Genomic DNA, 27,752 nt, shown 5'->3' with positions numbered 1-27,752 from the left:
ACCACCCGTGTGTGGTTTAGCTACTCTATAGCCTTTATATACTTACTTTTATTTTAATTAGTAACTTTGTTGCAATTGTTGTTTTAAGTTTAGTATATTATACCTATTAAAACATATTTTATTATTAGTAATGTTTAGTTTTATAACTTAAAATCATGTGTTTTAAGTAAGAAATACAAAAAAAAATTCAACAATATAATGATGTTATAAAAATCTCCGCACGTGTGTTAGTTATATTTTTAAAAATTGTTTGTGATTTTTTTCAATACCAGTTTTTGTGTAAATATTTCAAAGACGTTTTTTTTTTTAAAACACAATCAAAATGCCGAAAGCTGCTGAAGATGATTTAGAAGATATGATGGGGAATTTAGGTTTGTATACAAATTTTATTTGATAATTTTTATGTTTATGGTGGGCGGACGTTATTTAGATATTTGGCGGAATTTATACTTCGTTTCTTTTGAGCGCGCTTTCAATGTTTGACATTGGAAAATATTTTTTTGGCATGGAAAATTTGTCTAAAATAGTATATTGTTATATTGAAATTTATCATTTTTTAACTTCCTGGTAGAAAGAATTTTATGTTATCTTTATATTTTGAGGTGTCTGCGTTTTGAGGTATCTACAACTCTACAATGTTTTAAAAAATGTGTATAACGAAGTTTGGCGCGCAAAACATATGCTATCACTTTGAGATTTTGGTAGATGGTATGGCTCCATGAGACATTGATCCCAATGGATCTTTATTTAGCAAAATCGTGGCGTGGAAGGGGGGGGGGGGGGGGTTAAGGCAGAATAATTTATCGATTGTATTTATTATATATAGTTTAAGAAATTGTACTTTAATTTATAATCCTTTCTCGTTTTCTTTAAGTCTAAAATACTTACGTTTTCCTTATAAGTCTCAAATGTTCTTATTTTTTAGTTTTAATGTTATTCCAAAGTTTGGAATAATTTTGGATTGGTAAAATGGAAATATGTATCATTAGTAAAATTGTAAAATAAATTTTATTTAAAATTTAATCACGTGTTCTGTAAGTCTAATATTTATGAATTTATGTTCTAAAAGACAAAACTTCGAATTTTTCATAAAATGCTATTTGGGCAGGCTAACTTAGACAGATTTTTTGTGTCATAATTGTATCTAACTTTGTATTTTTATCATTTAAAAAACAAATTTATATTTAGTAGTAAAGCATGCCGGCAAGGAATAAAAATGCCGGCGCCGGAAACAATAGAACAGATTAAAATTAGTAGAAATTAGTAGATCATACAGATTAAAATTTTGATATTTTATGTGTTTAGTGTTGCTGAAAAATAAAAAAAATTTCATGATATAAATAAAAATTAATATTTTATTAGTGAAATCGTGTAACTATGTAAAAACAGAAGTAAGAAAAAATGCTGTAATAGTCAGGGCCGGATTACCACATGTTCGGGGCCCCCAAACAATGTGACAATCCGTAGGCTTCATAAAACAACTTGGGCTCTCCCCGTGGTGCCCTTCCCATAAAAATTTGTCTTTCCCACTTTTTCTTTCTTTCCCATCTTTTTACCTTTCGTAAATCAACTTGTTGCTCCATGGGCGCCCTTCACCTACTTATTTTTTTCCCCTGGGGCCCTTAATCAATGTGGGACCCTTAGGCAATTTCGTACTTTGTCTAATGGTTAATCCGCCACTGGCAATAGTAATTATTAGAAGAAACATGTAAGTAAAGGTTATTTTCACAATTTAACAAATACAAAGATCTTTTAACTTTCACTGGAAAAAAATAAATTATACCTGTTTTGACCTTGTGGTTTATGGTTAAAGTTATAACCAACACTCTTTATCATTATTACGGATTATTACTAAAAATTACAAAAAATTTAATGATAACAGCCTTGAATGTAAAATATACGATGACTAACGAAATCGTGTTACGCATAATTAAATCCAGCCAAAAATAACTCAAAAATATTTGAATAGTTTGGTGTATTGTATATTTAGAGACATTAAATTTCATAGAGGGTAAAAATTTCCTTAAACAAAATTCCGTCTTTTTTTTTTAATACAAATTAGAAATAATAATTTTATGGTAATTTTTGGTTCAAAATTTCTATCGTGGATAATAATAAAGACTCATAAAAACATAAATATCGCAGGGTAAAATAGTCTTGAAAGCTTTATGACAGAATCTCGTTTTTGAAAAATAAAACTAAGATGTGTCAATTATTTAGTTTTGAAATTTGGACTTTGCTCTCTTTTAGAGGAAAACATTCGACTCGTATGTCGTAAAACATAGATACGACGGAAAGTTATCAATGAATCTTGCTAGTATTTTTTAATTTTTACTAGTCTTTACTTAAACCCCCTCTGCTTCGTTGGGAATACTCTGTATATTACTGGCTGTTAGTATTAGCCATTGATTTCTTAAAATTGAGGGAGTTGAAGAAATACCGAACAACTTTACCATCTGATACAATTGACAAAAAGAAACCGATTCGGTACTTTATAATTTATAAGCAATTTGGTGGACCTTTCAAATATTTTATCGAGGTTTAGTCGGAAATAGAGTTTGATTGTAAATCCCACAAAAATATTTGCAATTAACAACTTCGCGAGGGCTTATATCTGTTAAAAATTCCAAAGATTAAAGTTTCTGAAATCTTTTATTCCCCTTTGAAAAACGTGTTCTATGATAATCTATTCAATTTGGTTCACGACCTAAGAAGAATAAACACGTTAAAATTTTATACAGTGTATCGCATTTAAGATGAAGACACCCTTATATTTTCGTTATCTATAGGAATATTGATTTGAAATTTTGCACACATGTTTGCATAATATGGAAGGTGATCGCTTACATTTTAAAGATACTCAACCGAAATTAAAACTTAAAATTCACAATACTTCAAATTGACAAATGGGGCCGATTCTTAGCGTCAGAGATGGTTAGAAATATCGAAAAAAAAAACTATTCAAAAAAGTTACTTAGAGTATTTTTTTATACCCATATACCGATTTTCATGACAAAATGAACTGAAATATTGAAATAACACTATTAAATTATCAATTTCTCCAGTTTTTACATTCTTAGCACACTAGTAATAAAATTGAAAAATAAACTTTTATAACTAGTATGCTATGGAATATAAAAACTGGACAAATTGATAATTTAATAGTGTTATGTTTTCACTTATTTCAATAAATTTGTTATAAATGTGGATCAAAATAATTAAAAAACTTTTTCGAATATTTTTTTTTCGATATCTCTAACCATCTCTGACGCTAGACAAAATATTAAAAATTGGAATTGGCTGTGTTTAAAATTCAGAATTCAAAGTGACCTAACACCTGTATCACTTTTGTAGTACAATATTTGAAAGTGTCACAAAATACTGCACATGCTCATAAAAAAAAATTTCTTTGCCATTCTCAAGATTAAAGATTTGAGTAAATTATTTACTGCGATCCGAACCATTTAGCGCCGCGATTGGAAGTGATTATTAATCCATGAGTTATTTTTATAATTCATTAGATTATTAAAGTGAATTTTCACACAATGATTTCATCATTAATGTAATTTGTATTGCCTTTAATTTTAAATATACATATTATTATAAATTCTATAATTTAAAAAAATATAGGCAATATTATTACATTGATGATAAAATGATTGTACGATAACTTATTTTAATAATATATAGAATTAGAAGTTGCGTTGGAAAAACAATAAAATTTGTGAAACCATTATTACAATTTTATTATATCAACGCCTAATTTTTAACGGTAAAGCATGTTTACAGAATATTAATTACTTGTTTACAATGGAAACTCGAGGTTACGTAAATTTTTACATACCACAAAATGATCTTCACAAATATGTAATTTGATAAAAAAAAAAAAAATATAAATAAAAAAAAATTAATAATATACCTATTTTTTAATGCTTTAGTTTGTGCAAACCACAATGAAAGCCAATATAAAAATGATGTAAAGCCAATATAGAACAAGAAATAAATAAATATATATATGTATATACTAGTAAATAAATGCAGTAATAGTGATTCCATTTGGCGTCATATCAATAACGCCTGTATCATCACGTGACTTTTGGTTTAAAAATACAATAATTTTTTTTTTTTAAGAATGAAAGTTTTTCATGTTTAGAAGTTAAGTTTCAGTTTTCACCCAGATATCTGTACTCGTAGTAGCATTTATATTGTATGTATGTTTATTTATAAATGTCTATATTAAAATGTAACTCGATTAAAGAATGCAAATTGTATAATCTTATATGCATATTTCTTATGCACCGAAATACAAGTTTTACTTTCATTCGAAAATGCACTTGGGTTAAAACCTTGGCCTTATTCTATTTAATTGGATTTGTTCACTGAAAATATACAAATAAACCTATTTAGATAATAACGATCGAATCATTCTTCAGCATTGAAAATTGAATGGCTGGGTAATTATTGGGTTGTGGAATAAAATCGAATTATCAATTTTTATACCATGTATATGAAATATATTAAGGTATACTAAGTTTAGTTCCAAGTTTGTAACGCTTAAAAATATTGAGTGAGAATTTTTATCCCAAAACGTGACAGGATCCGTTTATTTGACATCAGATTCGTAGTCAGCGATTAAGTTCGTAAAAATTGGTCAGAATATTTAAAAAAAATTTGTCTGAATAAAAATGTTATAAGTAATATTACCCAAGGCCAGCGTCTGGTAACAAAATTTTTCATAATTCAGTGCTATCTTCTGCAATTGATTCTAATAAAAAGTCTCTATTTATAAAGTACCTAGTAGACATTAATACACCTATTTATTATTGTAATTATCGATATATCGATAATTTATTTACTCATAAATTTAAATAATAAATTTAAAAAAATGGAAACTTTTGTACAAAATAACTGCCTCATAATAATAATAAGTAAAATATAATAGTATATCGAGGTTCTCATGCCAGAAGAGCGTATCTGCAAAAACACACATTTCAGGAGAGCAGAGAACACACATTTGTGCTTATTTAAGCAACTAAATATTGCCCCCCTTCCACTTGCTGGAGTAGCCCACATATTGACTGACCAGTACCGCCGAAAAAGTTTGCGAACCCATCTCGCAAACTCGTCAATCTGGCTTATTCTTTAAAAAAAAATTATAACAACTATCACACGTTATTAGTAAGTCAGCCGCCACAGGGAACAGAGTGTATTGACCCTGTAGCTAAAACAAAGACGCTTAGCTTTCGAAATAAAAATTCTTGGAAAACTAAAGAGTGTAAGTTTGTAAGTGAGACCTTCTCAAGGCCGGTATTGGTATGATTTGAGTCTAGCTTAAAAAGACGCCGTCAAAAAAAGACCTTGAAAACCCGATGAATTTTCTATAAATATTTGGCAACTTTTTTGTTTATTTAAAATCATTACATATGCCCTTTTGTCATGAGAAAATTATTTCATAAAAGTTATCCTATTATTTATCCCAAAACTATTTTAACTAAACCCATATAAATTTGACACAACATATTCAAATGTCATGCATTTTAATAAATATCATTAGCAAATTTGCAGATACGCCCTTCTGGTATGAGGCCCTCAATATCTAAAAATATAAAAAGTTATTAGTAATAACTATAATAATAACAAATAACAATAATAATAATAATTTTTAATTTATATATTTATCTATGTTTAATTAAAAATTCAATTTGGTGAAAGTTAAAATATATTAATTATTAATATAAAACAAATATTTTTACATAAATCAGTGGATATTAAGTATTTCGTAATTTTATTATTTAAATGGAGGTATTTTTAAGGTGATCTACTCGTGACAATCGATGATAACGTATGCCTGGATCATAAACTTTATTACCTAGAGGTCAGATTATTATTTTGATTATTGTCATTTTACTAATATTCACCCAAAAATAACAAATTTCGTAATTAATTAAAATTTTATGGTACCTACGATGTTGTATTATATATATTTATTTTAATATATATTATATTTTTCATTTTGAGAATTTCTGGATTAATATTAGTTAAATTTGTTATGATAACAAAAACTGCAGACAATTAAGGCTGTTCCACTATGTACTAACTTTCCTCCCTAAAATTAATCTTCTCAGCATTTTTCTTGTATTATTTACGGAGGTTCAACACCTTCAATGTATAAAAACACAATATTTTTGATTAAATTATCTTTCGTTAATTAAATAATTATCTAATATGAGCAGTAGATATAAATATCAATTTTTAAATGCATTTGTTTAAATAATTAATCCAAAGAAAATTAATTATAGTCAGCAAAATAATAGTGCTTAATGTAAAATATTTATTATAAAATTAAATTAATCAAGTTTTCAATTATTATTTCAATAAATTATTTTTTATTAATAGAAATCATAAGTAGGATTTTATAAATATAGTACGTCCTAAAAGTTCTTAGTCACTCTTTAATGAAATTTAAGGTAATTCCAGTTTTTAAGGATGTGCGAGCGCCAGGGCAACTTTGAATAAAAGGCTTAATTTTTTTTTATATGAAGGATTAAATCTAAATCAATTCTGAAAATTTTAGGAGAGGTCGCTCGATTATTTAAATAAATAAATGACTTCAAAAGTAGAAATATTTAACATTGGTCTTATGGGAAAACGGTAGATGGATGATATGTTTGATTTGTCCAAAACTAGTCGGTGGAAATTAAAAAAAAATGAAGAATAAAAAAACCCGTTGTACCCGACTAATTAAGGATGTATAAGTACGGTAGTGGGAAACATATTTTTTCAATTTTAAATTTGAATTATGTTATAATTTGGCAATATAAGACGAAAAGTAAGAATAAATTTTTCGATATCTGAAGTAATTTTCAAACTATCGAAAATTGAAAATTTTGTTTAATTATTTAGCTTTCGATATTTTGAAAACCAAAGCAGATAACGAAAAATGTTATTCTTATTTTTCGTCTACATTCATGAAGTTATAACAAAATTCATCATCAAAGTTGAAAATAAGGTACAAATAATTTCAACCACAAGTCTAAACTCATAAAAAAAATGTTTCAAGCAAAATATGTAGAGATGAGATTAAAGTTACCTTGTGAAAAATAAAGTGAACAGATAATTCTTCATGAAAAATTTATTCCTAGTGATAAAAACAAATCAAATTTTTCAAATTTTCAAAAACTATAAAAATCATTTTATGTGTTTGGCAATCATTCAAGGCATTTTGTGTGGCATTATATTTGTTTTTCTATGATTTCGATCAATGCCAAGGAAATTTTTTTAAACTTCCGAATAAATTACCTCTTTTTGTTGTATTTCAAATGACCCACGCTAAATATTTGAAGTTTTTTCTACAAGAGACGCATTAATATGGTTATTTGGCTAAATTACACCTTTATTTATATCTCCATAAAAACATTCGCAGGTTCGTATATACTCGAATAAGTTTTATTGAGAAAATGCTTTAAACAAACAAATTTTGGGTTAATAACGCTATATCGGTAGATGGTGAGTTTAGTTTAGACATAAATAGATATATAACGATAACAATTGGTGCCGTTATAAAACACAATCATTGAAGATCAATTTTCTCAAGAACGTTATCATCAAGTTTTTAATTAAATTTTCAAGGTGATTAATTATAAAACATAATAATTAATGGGCCATCCATACTTCTATTTTTGTAATAAAAAACAAGTTTTTGTTGTTGTTATTATATTATTCTTGGATATTATACCTAAGTAATTAGGTTTTTTCATTAATTTATTCTTAAATTTTTTACTTGAAAATTTCCTAGAAAATAGAAACATCTTTATATGAAACCACAAAAGATAGAAGGGAAGCCAAAGAATGCAGTTGAAGCAGTCGAATAGATGAACTACAACAGATAAGCCACGACACAAGTCACTTTTGATATTTCATATAACATCTATAACACCTCTTAGATGCATTGCTTAACACATGTACTCTGTCATACTCGTGATAGTTTTATGCCTAGATGTAAATCGAACATTCTGTATAGGAATATGTAATTTGACGCCAATTCGCCACTCTATCGACACACATCGAATATAGCAGCTATACTTTATCAGATTGTTATAAATTAGCAAAAATAAAAATTATTAAATATTTTAATAATTTATTTATATTATTTTCTATCACTTTTTGTAATAATAATAATAAAAATAAAAAACACATTAGCAATCATTAATTACGTAATCTACATAATATAATTATTAAAATCAATAATATATATAAATTCTGGTATAAACGCCACAATGACTTCTATGTACTAAAGTCTTAATTCTTCCAACCTTGAATAATGAAAAAATGATGAATCGTTAAAGTATAAAATAAATTCATCGGCACGATATCGTAAAAAAATAATTCATGATTATTATTTTAATAGCTTTTATTGGTTATTATGTAATATTACATACGTACTGTATTTTTATACCATGTATATATGTAATATATATCAAGGTACACTAAGTTTAGTCCCAAGTTTGTAACGCTTAAAAATATTGATGCTATCAACAAAATTTTGGTATAGGTGTTCATAAAATCACCTATGTAGTCCATTTTCGGTTGTCCGTCCGTCCGTCTGTAAACACGATAACACAAAAACGAAAAAATATATCAAGCTGAATTTTTACAGCGTACTCAGGATGTAAAAAGTGAGGGTGAGTTCATAAATGAGCAACATAGGTCAATTGGGTTTTCGCTTCGTAGGACCCATCTTGTAAACCGATAGAGATAGAACAAAAGTTTAAATGTAAAAAATCTTCTTTATAAAAAAATAAACAACTTTTGTTTGAAACATTTTTTCGCAAACATCACTGTTTACCAGTGAGGGCGCAAATTGTATAGTATGTATTATATGGGAATATCAGTTATCTCTGAAAAATTCATCTATCATATTTAATGAATCTTGATATATAGCCTAGGGGCCTAGGATCCAATGTATACACATTTTAGAGTGTAATACACGTTTTAGCAAGGTGAGGATATTACACGATGTAGCTGTAAGAAAATTATTTATGGGTACATAAATTTATACTTTTCAGTCTATTTATTTTACACTCAGATTACTACACCAGGAAAACAAGAACACAAAATGTTGTAACAAGAACAAAAAAAAACCATTATGAAATGATTAATTAACCGCAAAATAGGAAGAATAATTCAATAATCATATTTTTTCTCAAAAATTATTGTGTTTTTTATTTAGTCAATAAAAATGTTTTTATTTTATTTGTTTATTTTTCTTGCAAAGTATGAGAATTAATTAGAGAAATAATTAATTATACTGTTAAGTATAAGTCTCAGATTTAAAAAATAAACAAATTTACAGATTTATAAATAAACTTCCATTTTTAACTCAAAGAAATACTCATTTGAATTTAAATAAAATTTCTAAAATAATAATAAAAGTAAGAATTTTTTAATTACTTGCCAGATTGCGAGTAAACCTGTCACGTTTTTCAGTAATTGGGGTTGGTTATAGGAGCAGTGAGATAATTTCTCGAATCGATCACTCGTAACGTTAACAAATTTTGTACAAGGGCGAATATTTTCTTTTTCAAAATATCTTCAATTATAAATTTCGATTTTTGCCCCAATTCCTAGATCAGTTTTTTGTATTTTAAAAATACAAAAAACTGATCTAGGAATTGGGGCAAAAATCGAAATTTATTTCGACATATCCTAGAGTTCTCATTTATTATCTTCGATAATATTTATATCTTCAATTATCTTTACTCCCATAAATAAAAGTACAAAAAGCTAATATCAGGAGACATAAAGACGTTCCCTAAAAATCACGTTCTTTAAATAGTCATCTATAAATCGTGTATATGCATTCTTATTAAAGCCCTTTATAAACAGGTCAATTTTTTCATACCCCTTAGGGGTTTTTACATATAAACTCTATAATGAAGTGTTTTTAAAGGTATGCTTTATTATGTAACAAAGCTAATTTGCTTAAATTAGTTTGGAAAACTAATATCCAATAGTTAAAAACATGACAAATATTTTCCTATAAAGAAAATTATAACAAGCGGTACTCGTTTTTCCATAAAATACAATTAAAGTGATGAAATTAATGGCCTTTTTGCTAAGAAAATAAGATTTTCTTCTATATAAGTTATTATCTTTAAATCTTTACGCATCAATATTTCAAAAACTATGGTAATTTTCCAAAGTTCTAACATAATCTACGATCAAAATTTGAAACGTAAGTCTCAAATATTTTCATACACTCATTTTTTTTTCGGGAAAGTCTTTAAGGGACCAAGCAATTGGTTCTCTAAACAAAAAATTAATGGCTTGGTTTAATTTCCAATATATAATTTATCCAACCATTTTCTAGCAAATGGCGAAAATGATCTTGCTTATTTAATAAAAATTTGTGAAAAGTAGGTATAAATTACACACAGATACATACTATAATGTGCGTTTTTTATGACACAGTCGAGGATACGTATTAGTGTTGTTACGAAATTCTTACACTAATCATAAAGTGTAAATCTGGCAATAATTTGATAAAACTTATCAATTTATAATTGAATACATGTCTTACTTCCTAATTTATTTATACAATTTTGTCTGAACTACTTACATTCTTAGAAAATAACACTTCCGCTTATAATAATTATATTGTTTACTATTAATTGCATCGTTTGATCAATTTCTTAATTTATTTCAATTAAAATTAGTAATTTTTCATTTTATTTAAATTAATTTCAGGTTTACTTCATAAATTGATCAATTTACAACAAGGGTATATACTTATATTAGCCCAGGAGCTGTCAATCTAAAAAGTTCCCTCATACGTGCATATATTTTTTTTTTTTTAAATAGATAGTTTAAAACTATAGGAATTCGAAACGGTAGGTTTGCGTGGTTTTGCAAAGCCGAAAAAATGTTTAAAAAAATTAATTATTAAAAAAATCGATAAATGTTTGTCTCTCATGTTGTGAAATGGTTTGCCTAAAGTATATTCTACAGAAAATTTCATTATCTTTCAGAAAAAATTTACGCAAACCAATTTTTTTAGCCGGGAGAGTCAGGCAAGCCTTTTAAAGTGTGTGATGAGGGAGGAAATTTCTCCCTCATTACGTAACATGATTTTTTTTTTTTATTTTGTTCCTTGCAGTGTCTACTTTAAGATTATCTTGGTTTGCGGGCTCAGAAACGGCCGGAAATGTCCAGCAAACCAGCTTAAAGTTCATCTACTCTGAACTCATTTTCAATAAATATAATAGATAAACACATACAAACTTGTATAGACAATAAACACATTCAAACATGTATAGACACTTGTGGTATTTTTTCTATCCTCTGCATTTATAAGCTGACATTATTTTTATTAAATTATTAAATCCATCCAAAATAAAAATTTCCTATTATTCCTTTAATTATATTTACCCTTTCATTATTTCAAATCGTAAAAACAACAAGACGTCATATCCTATATGAAGTTCGTACTAAAGTATATCAAAAGAAAATATAGAAAAGTAATTTTATAAAATAAAAGTATTTAAAAGAAAATAAAAAATAAAAATCACCATAAAACAATAGTAATTTTACAACGAAACATTTATTCTAGTTTATATTTATTGAAAATGAGTTCAGAGTAGATGAACTTTAAGCTGGTTTGCTGGACATTTCCGGCCGTTTCTGAGCCCGCAAACCAAGATAATCTTAAAGTAGACACTGCAAGGAACAAAATAAAAAAAAAAAAATCATGTTACGTAATGAGGGAGAAATTTCCTCCCTCATCACACACTTTAAAAGGCTTGCCTGACTCTCCCGGCTAAAAAAATTGGTTTGCGTAAATTTTTTCTGAAAGATAATGAAATTTTCTGTAGAATATACTTTAGGCAAACCATTTCACAACATGAGAGACAAACATTTATCGATTTTTTTAATAATTAATTTTTTTAAACATTTTTTCGGCTTTGCAAAACCACGCAAACCTACCGTTTCGAATTCCTATAGTTTTAAACTATCTATTTAAAAAAAAAAAAATATATGCACGTATGAGGGAACTTTTTAGATTGACAGCTCCTGGGCTATATACCTAAAGTACTCATAAAATTTGTCATATTTCAATTTATTTATTGAGTTTACTGATATATTTATTGAGTTTGCTGGATTCAAGTAGCTTTTTTTTCTGTTTTTGTGGTACCGAAAACTAGGGCAAAAATACAAGCGAATTTTTTCCACCAAAACTAAGGCATAAACTTTAAACAGCCTTTTTTTATGAAAATAAGGTAAAAGGGTAAAATATGACGAAAAATGAAAGTAAAAAGCATACCATTCAATATGATTACTTTACTGTTAACAAAATACAAAAACGAATTGGCAACATTATTCTGAAACTTGTAAATTATTTTGCAAAATTTATTAAAATTATTCTAATTCAATTACGTAGAGCACCAGTAATAAATTAAAAAAATATACGGAAATGCATAAATAAAACAATAGAACTATTTTTAATAATTTAATATCTAATATATTCCGAGTCTGTCCATTGAAAATTTTTATATTAGAATAATTCAAATTCTGTTGAAATGGAATCTTTTTCTATATTTCAAAAATTTGAACTTGTCGACTAAGCTAGTGAGTTGAAATTTTTACACGTTTCATTGTTCCATTTGAACAACTCTGTTTAAAATATTTTTTTATAAACTGCATAATAAATTTCAGCTCAAAGTCAGTTGAAAATAATTTAGTAAATACATATTACGCAGATAATATCACTTATATTCAAGCATATAAGCAGAGTATTTAAACAATTAACTAAATCGTTATCATCACAAATACAATTTTGTGGACAGGCTCATTGATGCTTATTTATTTGTTTATAATAAATATGTATTAGGTATTATATAGGTCAATTATTTTAAACAAAACATGAATTCAGAACACTTATTGTTTCATGCTTGAACATTTTTATTAGGTCAAAAGGTATTATAAGTTTAGATATAAACTGATATAAACTGAGTTACCAACAAAATGGGACATCTAAATTTTTCATTTCCTTATATTGGTTTAATTTTGAAACACGTTGGTTGTCGATCTTATTACCCTTAACACAAAAAATTGCATTTTTTGTTACATAGACAAAAAATGGAATATTTTTTATCACACTAATGAGGACCAACAGCTTTTGGTCAATAAAGACGTATGTACGTAACTTTTACGGATTTTCTTTTCTTTAAAATTTTGTTTTCGCAAACCCAATAGATAGAAATTCATACATTTATAGCTATGTTTGTTGCTATATCTATTGTTCGAATTTAGATTATTAATAAAATTCTGATTTGTCCCAATTCCCACAACCTAAAACCCGAAATAATATTAATTAATCTTTACGTTTAAGTTCAACAGGAAAATATGTCAGTAACTTTCACTAAACAAAATAATTACAAATGCTTAAAGAGTGCAATCTTTTCTTGCACACAATTATTTTTGAGTTGAGTCTGAATATATAATACCTGTGTTTTCGATATTAAACCCCATTGGAGGGCCCGAGTAGATTTATAAAAACTAAAAAGGGGAAAAGTATAGAAATAGAAGGAAAGTAGAAGGGAATAGACAAATTTTTGGTCAAAAGACTCCCGTTTAGGGGCTCCAGGCTTCATTAACAACAATTGAAAAGTATTTGTACTCCCCACTCTTAAATGACATATCGTACACAGCTAATTTTTTAATTTTATTTTCAGGTGATTTTGGGCGCTACCAAGCATGGCAATTCTCCTTACACATAATATCAGCAGTAACCGCTGGAATGCATATGTTGTCTTTAGTGACTGTAGCAGCTGTACCTGATCATAGGTATGTATGCATAATGATATCTCATACCGTTTTGTTTTTATTTCAAATTAAGAATGTATAATCTCAATTTGATTACCCAATACAAAAGCGTTTAGTAAATCATTTCTAATACAGAGCATGAATGAGTGTGAGAGAGTACATATACATTAAGAAATGTGGATAAGAAAGATACTATTAGATGTCGGTTTGTGTGCTTGTATCTTTCTTATACACATTGTTTAAAGAATATGCACTCTCTGACACTCATTGATGCTGTATTAGAAATTATTTACAAAACACACAGTATATGATTTTTAATGAATAATTTTTTTTCTTTACAGATGTGCAATACCAGAAATAGATAATATGTTTATCAACGATAGTACAATTAACCCATATTTACCACACAATTCCACTGATATCTTAAGTCAATACATTCCATTATCACCATCTGGCGTGTTAGATTCATGTTATAAATACAATGGAACTATTGAGGATAACATTACCGTACCGTGCACATCATGGGTCTATGACACCACCTATTATCAATCCTCTCGTGGTATGGAATGGAATTTCGTATGTAATCGCCGCTGGATGGGAGCCATCGCACAATCTGCATATATGTTAGGTGTATTCTTTGGAGCAGTTACTCTGGGTGGATTAGCCGATAAAATTGGCCGTAAAACTGTATTCTGTTGGTCGGCAACATTACAATTAGTATTAGGTGTTGTAGTAGCTTTTATGCCAGAATATTTTAGTTTTTTGGTGGTTCGTTTCTTTTACGGTGTTTTTGGATCTGCGGGTGCATATATACCAGGGTTTGTATTAACCATGGAAATTGTTGGACCAAGTAAACGTACAATATGTGGAATTGCATTTCAAGCTGCTTTTGCCGGTGGTTTAATGTTAGATGCAGCTTGGGGTGCTTTAATTAAAGATCGAATGATTTTACAAGTTGTTTATGGATTACATGGAGTATTTCTTTTCTTCCATTGGTGGTTAATGGATGAATCACCACGCTGGTTATGGGCTCAAGGTCGTGTCAATGAATCAGTGGCAATTGTTGAGAAAGCTGTTAAAATGAATAAACGTGGAATACCGTTAGACACAGCTCATTATATATCACGTGGAAAAATATTGGCTAGTCGAAAGGATTCTTCAAACGAAAAAACGGTTGGTGCGATGGATTTATTCAAAACAAAAAATATACGATACAAATCATTAAATATTTGTTTGTGCTGGTTCGCAAACTCTCTGGTATATTATGGTTTATCTTTGAGTGCTGGTAAACTACAAGGAAATCCATTTGTAATTATGTTTGTTTCGGGTTTAGTAGAGATGCCAAGTTATACGGCAATTGTATTACTTTTGGATCGATTAGGACGACGACCGCTAATTAGTTTTATGATGTTAACGGGGGGAATTTGCTGCATAGTAGGAACATATTTAACACAGGGTAGTATAGAGGCTACTTCGATTATTATGTTAGGTAAATTCTTCATAGCTGGATCATTTGCAATTATTTATAACTATTCAGCTGAACTATTCCCAACGGTTCTTCGTAACACGGGATTAGGTATTGGGTCGATGTGTGCCCGTTTATCAGGCACACTAACACCATTAATTACACTATTAGATTCATTTGATCCAAAAATGCCATCGATTATTTTCGCGTGTATTGCACTATTATCGGGATTCTTAACATTACTATTACCGGAAACTATGGGACAACCAATGCCACAATCTATTGAGGATGGTGAAAAATTCGGAGCTGGAGATACATGTTTCACAACAGGATTTGGAAGACGTCGAAGACCTCGACGGACTAGTTCAATTTCACCAGAAATTAAAGCTGAGCATTTGGTTCCTTTAGATAATATGAATAAATAGTTTTAAACATATTTCGGTGAACGTGTTTCAAACGGAATATCAGGGTTTTATTTAAGTAATACTTAAATAAAAATATTAATTTCAAAATTTTGATCTTTTTGAAAATATTATTATTGCATCCTACTGTAATCTAAAGTTATTTAAGCTTTATAGCTTAGACATAAAACTTTTTTCTCTATGTCAGTTTTCATTTTTGTACATATGAAAGTTTCTAAAGCATGTATTTTAAAAACAAAAGAATTAAAACATAGCTTAATTATTCTCATGGAATATAAGTGGAATTTTAATTATTATCATGGAATATTCCGTGAATTTTCATATAAAACGAATAACTAAGCCTATGAGCTATTTCAATTGTTTTTTTTTTTTAAACTAAATGATAAAACTATAATCTTTGTCGAACGGTTTTACAACTTTGACAGAAACAATTGTAACTAAATTAATCTAGATTTATTCAGAAGCTGTGAATCGATTCGTAAACGATTTATGATAATCTTGCTGAATGGTACAGCAATTTACTGATCGTGTTTGATACTTTCCTACTTGCAGATTGACACCATATTGACCGAGATATGACAGTGACAATTTTACAATTTTTTATGAAGTATCATAGCCGATAATAATATGGGATCATCGCACAGTGGTTTCATCATAGGACAAAAATAAAAAATCGTGTTTAATGTGTTTATTTTTCATATAGGTTTTTATTTCACCCTCGAATACTCTTGATTAAAAAAGTTCCGTAAATTTTTTTATGATATATTAGATATAACCTTCCCATGGATGAATTAACTTGAATCTCACCCCCGTCGATCCCTCATTTGGTGGAATTACACATCATATTGGGTAAAAATTCCTTTTAAAATAAGCCACCGAAACTTGTTTGATAGTTCGTAAATTCCATTACATATTTTGAAAAATCTGTGTCCTAGCAGATAAAGCCATCACTGGCGCAGACTAAAAGCTTTTATAAGAGTGCGTTACCACTTTTATCCCTTTAAGCTATGCTCACAATAGCCAAAAGTTGTTAAAAACCTAAATAAAAGCCTTTAGCCTTTAAGCCAGGCACCAGTAGGTATCCATCATTGGCGTAGCCAAGAAATTTTCAAGATTTTCCCACTTTGCCTCCCTTTGTAGCTACATTCACGGTATTTATTTTCAAAAAAACCTATAGGAATAAAAAAGAAAAATTTTTCCTCAAAAAATATTCTCTAAAGAGATTTTATATTTTTGCCCTACCTTTACGTGGGCGAAAAACCACTGTACACTAATTAGATTTCAAACACGATCAGTAAATATTGTCAGATCCGTGATCGCATTAGCATTAACGCGATGACTATGATCGTAAACTTCTACTGAATATACTCAAAGTTAGCACCTGTAAATTCCCATTTTTGTACGATAAATGAATATCATACAGCTAATTGTTTAATATATGTAAACTATTTGTACAATAATTTATTGTCAATAAATAAATATTGATTCATTATAATTTTCTATTATCATTTCCATTATAATTAATTCGTTGTCCTTTTAGGATTTTTCGAAAAAGTAATAAAAAATCAATTATTAATGTTTGACATTTAATCGATATCACTGGGCTTATATCATACGTTAAGGCTATTGGAATTAAAGGTTATTACGATTACAGCATGCATATCATCAACAACATCAACAAAGGTTTATTAAAAATCTCGAGGATCAACTGAATTCGCTTTCAATCGAAGCTCGTAAACGAAACCTAATTTGATGGTTATATTTTTCATCATTATCAAACAGCGCTTTTTGACTAAAATACAAGATATATGATATGTCTTTACTTGATTGAAATCTGTTCGAAACAAGAATCATTTTGTAAAAAAGCTCTATTGTGTATGTATGCAACTACATACACAGTATAAATCTACAAGTTGCCTATCTAAAATTTGCATTACAAGAAAGCCATACATAAATAATTCAGTTTTAATAAAAAAAAATGTCGACTGCAGTTAGTTAGCAATTGCAGTGTTGGGTGGAGTTTTTCTTCTCTCATGAGAGCTAAAATTATCTTCGCTCAACCACGACAAGTAAGAGATTAAATGCGTTAGGAAAACTTAAAAATTAAAAACTATTTCTGATAGCAAAGCTGAGGTGTCGATTTTCTAGAGAATGCTCCTTATAGCGCTTTTTGACTAGAATACAAGATATATGATATGTCTTTACTTGATTGAAATCTGTTCGAAACAAGAATCATTTTGTAAAAAAGCTCTATTGTGTAAGTATGCAACTACATACACAGTATAAATGTACAAGTTGCCTATCTAAACTTTTCATAACAAGCAAGCCATAAATAATTCAGTTATTAAAAAAAAAATGTCGACTGCAGTTAGTTAGCAATTGCAGAGTTGGGTGGAGATTTTCTTCTCTCAAGAGAGTTAAAATTATCTTCGCTCAACCACGACAAGTAAGATATTAAATGCGTTTGGAAAACTTAAAAGTTAAAAACTATTTCTGATAGCAAAGATGAGATGTCGATTTTTCAGAGAATGCTCCATATAAATTAGGGCGAAAATTTTTCAGTAATTAAGAAAATAATTAATAAATAAATTATATTTATATTAATATAATAGTAAATGAACAAAGCAAAAACATAATATTTAATATCTATTTACAATAATCACATTGATACTGTATGTTTTTTGTTTTAATGATTTAAGTCTTCAAACTGACTTAATAAGTGCATAATATTTATTATGAAACTATATTTATTAATATAATTTAATATAATAAAATAAATAACATATTAGGCCATATTGTTGTTTATATAATTTAATTTTAAACTTTTTTTTTGCCGATTCGATGTTTTTTTTTTTTTTTTTTTTTTTAAATATCTTACAAGTAGGTAAAATATATTTTACAAATTTTTACATCAATGTTTTTGTTTTCCATATTTTTATTTTAACATTTTTAACAATAATTTTAACAATTATATCAGTTAAGATGTGTATCTTTAACAATCAAGAAAAATTATACTTATTAGTAATAATTGTAGTTATCGATCGTTGGCTAAAAGACCCAAGCAAATATAGTTATTTTATTAGGATTAATAAATATAAGAAAATTGGATTAAGCGGACTTAAGTTGTAACCAAAAATATTATTTTAATTCCATATAGAATTTCCAAACATTATGCCCTCAGACTATCTGTTATTTTGTCTTGGACAAAAACTTAGTTATTTTGTGTACTAACTCAACTTACTAAGAATTCTGTTATCCTGAGCAGACCCAAAAATTAAATATAATTTTACAATGATAAGGCTACAGTGAGCCAAGTATCTTTTTTCTTAAAATAAAGATTTTATCAAAAGGACACGAAGAGTAATTATCCCCATGTCATTAAAAAGCTCGGTATTTCCGCCTGACCACCAACATAAGGAAGTAGTTAAGATAAAACCAGGCGTTTGGTGACTTAGTGCCTAGAGGCCAGACACCTTAAGGCTTAGTCTAATGTATTTAGGCAAAAGTTTTAGATTAAATATGAGTCTCTCTAAATATTTTCCTAAATACATTCGATTAAGAATTTAGTAACCATAGTTAGCCAAATTGTCATAAGTGACCTAGTGTGTCTTTAGTCTTTAGGTATTGTTTAAACCAAAATCTAGATTTAAAAAAACAAATCGAATCGACAGATATGTACCAACAAGAAGTAGAATTATATTTTAAAGTTAACAAATCAGATTTTGATGTTCAGCTAAAATTCTTATTAATCCTAAAATTTTTAATATTATTTCTTTTATAATTTTGTAATATCTAATTAACGATATCTCATATTCGATATCTAAATTATTACATTTTGTTTAACTTTCTTATAATGTTATAATTAATTATAAATTACTTTCTTTTGAACAGTTTACTTTATTTTACTCAAAAAATATCAATTCCTTCTTTAATAACACATTTTATTGTCCGCATTTTTACTTATTTTAAATTGGAAGATGAAACCTTAATTTAGAGAAAGATAAAGATGGTGACCTCACATTGTCAAAACTATGAGGTCTCTAGTAGAATTTGGATGAAATAATTTGATTTAAATTCGCAAAATATAAATTCGCTGGAGTCTTTTAGATCGACGTTAAAAATATCTTTGTATATTTTAAAAACCAAATTTACCCAAGTACAGATAGATAATAAATACACGAAGTTTTTAAACGAACTTAAAATTTTTCTTACTACTATTTCTTTCTTTCCTTTCCGTGGAGTAAATGAGGCACTGGGTATATAGTAGTATTACCTTAGACCATTAGGTTACATAGACTGAACGTCAAACGATTTTAACAGCGTGTCAACATCTGAGGTAATTGCTTGGGTCAAATCCATCATGACGGCAGTGTAGAAATGTCAAAACAAAGTGTTTTTGTCATACTTGTCATTGTAGATTCGTAAGAAAAAATGTAAAGTGATACGTAATAATTATTTTTTTATAAATGTCTATAAATCTCCATATTCTTTTGATAAATGTCCCTAACTGACCCAAGCAATTACCTCAAATATTGGCACATCTCTCACTGTACGGAAATATATGCAATGCCGAGTCAATGTACTTAATGGTCTAAGAGTATTACATACATGCTACTAACACCCGCCGTTTTTCAAAAGATTTAAGATTCACATTACCTTTTTCAATTACTATTTCCAAACAAAAAACTTCTATCTCTACTAGGGTAATTATACAGTTAAGTTCCCATGTAATACGTAATTTTTTTAAACACATATTTGTTTTTCACAAAACATTACTTGTTAGTATTAGAATTAAAGACGAATAGTATGAATAAATTGGTCAATTAGAAGTTTGACAAGTCCATAAATTTGAGAAAACATAAATAAAATTCAATGTGGGGGACATAAAAACATTTATAAGGATGTTTTATATTTTAACTGATTAAAGTTTCAAACAAAATCTTTTGTATGACGACATCCTAGAATTTCATTCAATTTTGAACCCATGTTTCTAATTTGTAACATTAAACAGAATTAAAAAAATTTATGAAAAGTTATTAAACATAATTCCGAATCAAATTACAACTTGATAATTTCACCAAATAATTTTGCGAGAACTAGATCAGGTTTTCGACTAATTATTTGATAGAACTCTCAAACTATATACGAAGTGTTTCCATAACCTCATTACCTTAGATTAAAGCCAGAAAATTCGTAATTTCTCGTGATTATTCGTAAGATTAAACAATTGAATTTACCTCTCTGTACTTTTAAACGTTTTATCGAACCTGGCTCTGAGATTTCTTAATATTATTTTGTCTTACTTTCATTATGATATTTGAACCGTTACGAAATTTTGCTACAAGTGTAAAAATTTAATTTCTAAATTATCAAAACTAATTTATCTTCTAATTATCAAAACTTTGGCTAACTAATTAAAAATTATCCAACCTACATTTTTTTTATTAAAGTAAAAGCTTAATATGCTTTCAATATTTGTTTAAGCAGCAAAATATTTGTAAAAAATGAAAGAATTTTTTACAAATTGTTTAAGAATATTTTAGAAGAATTTAACCTCTTTTCCGGAAAAAATACACCGAAAAAGATTTCTGTAATAGTGTCCCATTTTTAAAAGCAAGAGCTAATTACTTCAGAACTCAACCAACTTCTCTATATCCGACAAACTCAACATAAACAACTCGTAATTACAACAATATTCCGCGCCTAGAAAATCTTCGGTCTATTTTTTTCGATTACCAAAATAACAACTTGTAATTGGTCGAAAACAATTTTATCATTCCGATAATTTCCATAAAAAACATAATTTAAAAAGTTTATATTTCTCTCCAAGAAGACGCAACATTATCACCTAAGAACAAAATTTCGTTTTTACTTTTGTTTTGTTTGATAATTTTGTACAAATATTTTTACTTCATACAGAATTTATTAAAAAATATGTGTACTACAAAATCTACTAAAAAAATATAATATACTGAAGAATCACAAAGTAATATAATTATATTAATTACTATTTATTATTCTAAAATACTACCCTGTTAGATAAATATTAATTAATTAATTTTATTGAATTTTTCTTAAAAGAAAATAAAACATTATGCGAACAAATTTTATCCAAAAGCCGGCATACTTTATTTTCGGTTATTATTTTTTCATAGCTTAAAATTTCTCCAGGCGAAGTTATTAGGTTGCCCAACAACATTAAACAAGGGCGATATTGAGGGATCTGCAAAGCTTAATTAGGGGACCCGGCAACACTGCTATAGACACCGCTTTGTTAAAAAAAAAGAAAATATTCATAAATTTGCTGATGGTGTAATTAAAAATTTGCCGAGGTCTTAACTGAAGTATGGAAGCTCCCTAAAAATCGCCCTTACTCAGTGTTGATAGATAACCCAATAACTTCACCTGGACAAACAGTTTCAGAAAATGAAGTATGTTGGCATTAAAACTATTTGTGATATGTAAATAAACACATGCATGTGATAATCAATTTTATGAGATTTAAGTAGAATTAACAATCCTTACAATTAATACAAAGCAATAATAAATCATAAATTTCTTTTTCGGAATTCAAACTACCGTCACTTTTTGAAAAATTTATTTGTAGAATGGGTAAAATTTGATTAAAGTAATGATATATATTATTTTCAGAATAGAAAAAGGACAGTGAAATAACACGTTAGATATAATCCATTTTTGGACAAAATCTACCGATTCCACAAAGAAATATTTCGAAAAAATGGTCGAGAATAAAATTTTACACTTGAAACAATTCATTAATAAATTGTACAGTTTTAGCTACCGATTCTACGACACTCCTGTGAGAAAGAGGGGGGAGGGCACAAAATATCGAGGTTTCTTGTAAAATGGAACCTACTGAATTTGGCGCTAACGTCTTTTGTTGTGACTTGCGATTTTATAAATTATTTTAAAGTGGCTTATTCCGAGGAGCAAATCTTACTTAAAGGAATAACAAACATGAAATAAATATTATTGTCAAATAAACTTGGAAACGAATTTTGCTTATTTTTGACCCATTATAGCTTACAAACATTTTTTAAGTGCACTTTCGAAATTCGCCACTATTATTGAAAAGTGATAATACATTTACAGCTTTCTTAAGTCACATTCTTCTTTTCCCTTTCTTTCTCACAAAAAATACAGTACGTGTTTGACTAAACTATTAGTTTCAATTTCCCGAATATCAAATCAACTTCTAATCAAAATTATTTCCAACAAGATTTAAAAATTAAAACATTAAATTATGTATTATAAAGAATAAATAACTTTTGAAATAATTTCACTTTTTGACTAGTAACATTCGAGGTTCAACAAAAATTTACTATTAAAGTTACATAATAATTACATTCATAAACATAGGTGCCGAATTATCAAACATTTCGTAAGTGCTTGTCCATCAAAAGTACGTGTTTTATCCAAGCAGCTTGAGGTCCATATATTCAGGAATTTTATTTTTTAACAAAAAAGTTAGTTTATCGTTATGTATAATGTCCCATTTACAAAAAGTTTTCAAGTAGTGCGAAAAAAATGGATGACTTGAAATCAAGTTATTAAGAAAATTTGAAAAATATTACTATTTATCTACATTAGAATTACTCACATTAAAATTTGTTGTATTTATGAAAACACTAGTAGTTATCCGCTCGCGTCACTGAAAAACTTCCTACTTATATCCCCTCTTATAGTTTACAATTTAATGAGATTTAATCTTTTGGTGTGGAACCCAAATTTTTGTGAAAAAAATCCATGTTACTTGCTGATAACGTTGCATTCTATAGGTGAAATAATTTTTAAACATTTTCAAAAAAAGTATTAGTCATTATGATTTGCTGCTAAGCAACGGTTTTAAACCTAATACACAATTTTTTTAGACCACTGCGAGCTACATCCATACTTCATTACATAAAATCTATGATCTGATTATTTTCGACTATCTGCGAGGTGTTCTCATTTATACAACAAATATTTAAAAATAAAAAAGAACAAACATATAAAAATATAATCTTATAAACAATGTACACATCTTTAGGAACATGTTCACATTGTTATATGAGGTGTCTCAAAACTAAAAACTGTAAGAGAAGAATGGTATACAGGATAAAATTCTAGAAACAAAGATATTTTTGGATCCTGTGTGCCATAAACGAGATATTATCGATTGTAATTTTAAGAATTTCTCGAAAAATAAAGTTAAATTTAATTTTTTATCGAAAACATTGAACGTAAATATTTCCATGAATGGGAAACATGAGAAAAAGCATTAAGAAAAATTGTAGTAAATTTTATTTTCTACAACTTTGTTATACAAATTTCATTAATATTAATCTAGGAATTCTCAAAATTCGAATCGTCGGATCCAAAAACTGCACAAATTGTATCCGCTATATCTCCTGCTCCTCTAATGTGATAATTTTGAGACATCCTATATCTATAATGGATGGTAGCCTTTTAATCAATTAATAATTATTTAATAAATATTTAATGAGTAGCACATGTGAATTTATCTCTCATAAAATACTAGGCAACACCAAAAAGGAGCTCTGGCTATACATTTTCCGATTTTACATCTGAAGTGATAAAAACAAAGCCTTTTTATCGATTTAAAAACGTCATAAAGTACTAAGCCGACAAACTGTAGAAGTTTATACAATTTTTATTCTATTCCGTAATTAAAATCAAAGTTAGTGACACCAATCTGAAACCTCCTTCTAGCCATTAGTTAAATCACGTGTTTTCTTTCTTACTTACGCCAAAAATAATTCATTTTTTGTTATTTGTGCATATTCTCAATTTCGGAAATTATAAAAGACTTTCTTTAGATTTTTATCCCCTTTCAAATGTAGAGAATTCTAGTAGAGATCTTTCAGTGATAAAAGCATCTATGGCGATCCGATTCGGAAACATTTCATGTTTTACATTCTAAATTTAAATCCTACCCAATGCGTATTTTTTGTATTTAGATATGTTGCTAGTTCTTAATTTGACGACACTCTCAATTCGGTGAAAGAAATATCAAATTAGAGACGAGTAGTCATAATTTTTATCAAATACCTCTCTCATTAAACTTCTTTGAAAATTTACTGATATGCCATGTATAAAATAAACAATTTCCACCTTGTTAGGAGGCGAAAATTTTTCAACCTGGAAGTATTCGAACCCAGAACAATAGTCCTGTCCCAAAGTAAACAAGATTGTTGATACTTTGTAAACATGTTTTGATATAGACAGAGTAACAAACCCTTGCAGAATGATGACAGAATTTACTCATTCTTAATTTTTTTACGACACCGACATAGTTTTTTTTTTTCGAAAATGTTTATCCAGGAAACCTTTTTATGAAACGCCCTTGCATCATCTACATCATAATCTATCTAAAAAAATAATTCTATTTTGAATTCGGCGTGATAAAAGCTTCGTACTAAGTCAATATTATTATTGTATATTGATTATTTTATACTTTCTTTTGCTTCTCTAATTTTACGTTTTGTTTTATATTTATTTATTATATATTATATTTTTTGTTTGAAGCTCTCCTCTCAATTTATATTAAAAAAATTGTTTGTTTTATATTAATTAATATTAATTTAATTTAATTAATAAAGTTAATTAAAAAGGAACATGTCATATACATATTGAAATACTAAAATCAATACAAATCACATCAATTCATATATATGCAAATAGCATAATATAATTGTAACGATTATAAACCATATAGTTTTATTTAATTAATATATCAATATTTTAATTATCATTGATAATTATATTAATTTTATAAACTAGTTAATATTTAATAATGTCTGGTTTTAATAATTGTTCAAAATAGTTTTCGAGATCATCTTACAAAGAACCACGCAAGATTTCAAACACATTTAATTTAAATAGGACCATTTTGTAGATCATTATGAAAGGGGGCAACAAATGATCGACTCATTAGAATTTGTCATAATTTCAGTACAAAAATCTATTAAGTGTGCAATTGTAAACAGGTTTTTCGCTTAAGATAAATTCCAAGATATCTATAATCAAATCTGGAGTTCAATCTCAGAGATTCGATTTTAAAATTCCCTGAAAGAGTCAAGTTTTCAAGGTTTTCTAGGTAGTCCATCACCATGTTAATAGCTAAGGGGTTATGGGCAATGGGAAATATTAAATTTAATAGGCCGTGATACCAATACGAGTATACGACCCAGATACTCTTCAAAGAAATATTTCTTCTAAGGCCAAAAATATATTGTGAGGTAGCAGGGCAGTATTTTGAACAAAAATAATTAGAAAATTTGTTAAAAAACGTTAATTACATAATTGAGTGTGAACTTTACTTTATTCTCACGATATCTTAAATTTATTCCCCATAACTCCTAAACTATTGAGCTCTTTATTTTATAAAAATTCAAAGTTCGTGGGTGTTTGAGAAAAATTCTATAAATGAACTTCAATTTTTGATATTTTGGACTTGTGATTTTTGCTCAAACGCTCACGTGATACGTGATACGTCTTATACGTGATATGTAACTATTTCTTACCTGTAGGAGTAGGTCCTCAATCCTAAATCTTCTTTCTTTGACTTAACATGAGATTCATACGAAACCTTATTTAAAAATATGCGTTAGGCGTAACCAGTTTACAGTTCTATCATTATTAACCAGTTTATAAAATTAATGTTAATGATAATTTCATGATATTACGATATTTAAAATTCGGGACACCTGGTATGCATTATTTTTGGTTTTGTTAAATTATCATGCTCAATTTGAGCAGCCGCTTGAGCTGCAGTATGAACAACAATACCAGGTTGTCCAGGTTGTGGTGAATGTAATTCATGTGAACTACCTGGTGCTAGCGTTGCCAATGCCGCCAATAAATCATGATTAACTAATGGTTCATTCTCTGGACGTGGTTCCCAATCTAATGGTGGCGATGAGGGTGGTGATATTAAAAACTGTTTAACCGGTGCAGGTGGTTGTAAATTTTTTGTTGTTACCGGTGTCACAGGCTGTGCAAAATAACATGTTATAACAGAATTCAATATTGGATATTGATGTAACTGTAATCGTGCATTTGCTGCTGATGTTGGTGATTTAAAATTAACACGTAATCTTCGAAAACTTCGTAACCATTGAAATGTACAGGGTTCACCATATTGTTTAAATAGTGCTTCCATTTCTGCTTTTTGTTTTTCATTTGCAAAAACGTTGTCATGGATATTTGTTACTATTAATGATGTCGGTAGATCCTCGAAATCATTTGGTGTATGATCGGATGAATCATTTTCTATTTGAGATTCTTGTTCCAAATTAGGATGACAGTTGGGTAACCCATCCAATTCATTTATTATAATGTTCGAATCAATGTCCTCATTATTTAATGTGTCACACGAATTTGAATTCGCCATTTCATAGCAATCGTTGGTTTATTTTGACTCAAACACAAACTTGATAATCACGTTAAAATACTTGTATTCAATTTTTTCATGATCAAACACACAATTCAGTGAATTATAAAAAGCAAATACATCACAACACTATAATCGTAATAATAAAGAATTACTCCGGCCGAAAATGAATAATTACCCTGGATTTACCATAGAGTTGGTATTTTTATATTGCAGCTTGTAAACAAATTGTGTAGGTGGGTTTATTATTTATATTTGGAATGAACGATTTGTCTTATTTATATTAAACATTCACAGATGCCACTAATGAGAATGAATTGAATATTAAATATTTACCCGACTGCGTGACGCAAGGAAGTGGTAATGTGTTTATCAGTCTATATATATGTGTATGTATGTGTGTTCGTATTAGGAACTGGCAAATCGAGACACGCAGTCTGGTGGTAGAAAAAACAAACTATTCATGGGTTACAACCTTGGTAGAACTAGACAAGGTATGCTCGATGTAGGACCAGTTTTGGTTCAGTAGGTGCATGTACCCAGTCGACGCCATTTTAGCTTTTTCCCGCTTCCTGATTCAAATGTTGTAAAAAACATGAATATGTTTGTGTGAACAATCCTTGTGTGA

The 27,752-nt window shown here is 28.2% G+C and overlaps 2 protein-coding genes and 1 long non-coding RNA gene across 3 annotated transcripts; 1 reads left to right on the top strand and 2 right to left on the bottom strand.

Annotated features, from left to right (window-relative positions):
- The first annotated feature begins 148 nt into the window (after positions 1-148).
- Positions 149-17,203, top strand: LOC123301019 (organic cation transporter protein). The gene is made up of 3 exons (XM_044883744.1): positions 149-371; positions 13,731-13,842; positions 14,163-17,203. Exons 1-3 carry the CDS (start codon positions 323-325, stop codon positions 15,709-15,711), a joined length of 1,710 nt encoding a protein of 569 aa, XP_044739679.1. The 5' UTR covers positions 149-322; the 3' UTR covers positions 15,712-17,203.
- LOC123301021 lies at positions 9,773-27,752 on the bottom strand. Its single transcript, XR_006535425.1, has 6 exons — positions 27,600-27,752; positions 26,097-26,105; positions 21,337-21,343; positions 19,905-19,915; positions 13,209-13,215; positions 9,773-9,783 (listed from the first exon to the last, which is right to left on the bottom strand). It is a non-coding gene; the product is annotated as an uncharacterized LOC123301021 (long non-coding RNA).
- On the bottom strand, positions 25,628-27,244 carry LOC123301020 (protein sarah). The gene has a single exon (XM_044883745.1). The coding sequence runs from the start codon at positions 27,122-27,124 to the stop codon at positions 26,423-26,425; it is 702 nt and encodes a 233-aa protein (XP_044739680.1). The 5' UTR covers positions 27,125-27,244; the 3' UTR covers positions 25,628-26,422.

The sequence above is a fragment of the Chrysoperla carnea genome, chromosome 5 (genome assembly GCF_905475395.1).
Source record: "Chrysoperla carnea chromosome 5, inChrCarn1.1, whole genome shotgun sequence".
NCBI lineage: Eukaryota > Metazoa > Arthropoda > Insecta > Neuroptera > Chrysopidae > Chrysoperla > Chrysoperla carnea.
Note: the sequence above shows the minus strand (reverse complement) of the source record. Positions and strands in the feature narration are given on the sequence as shown.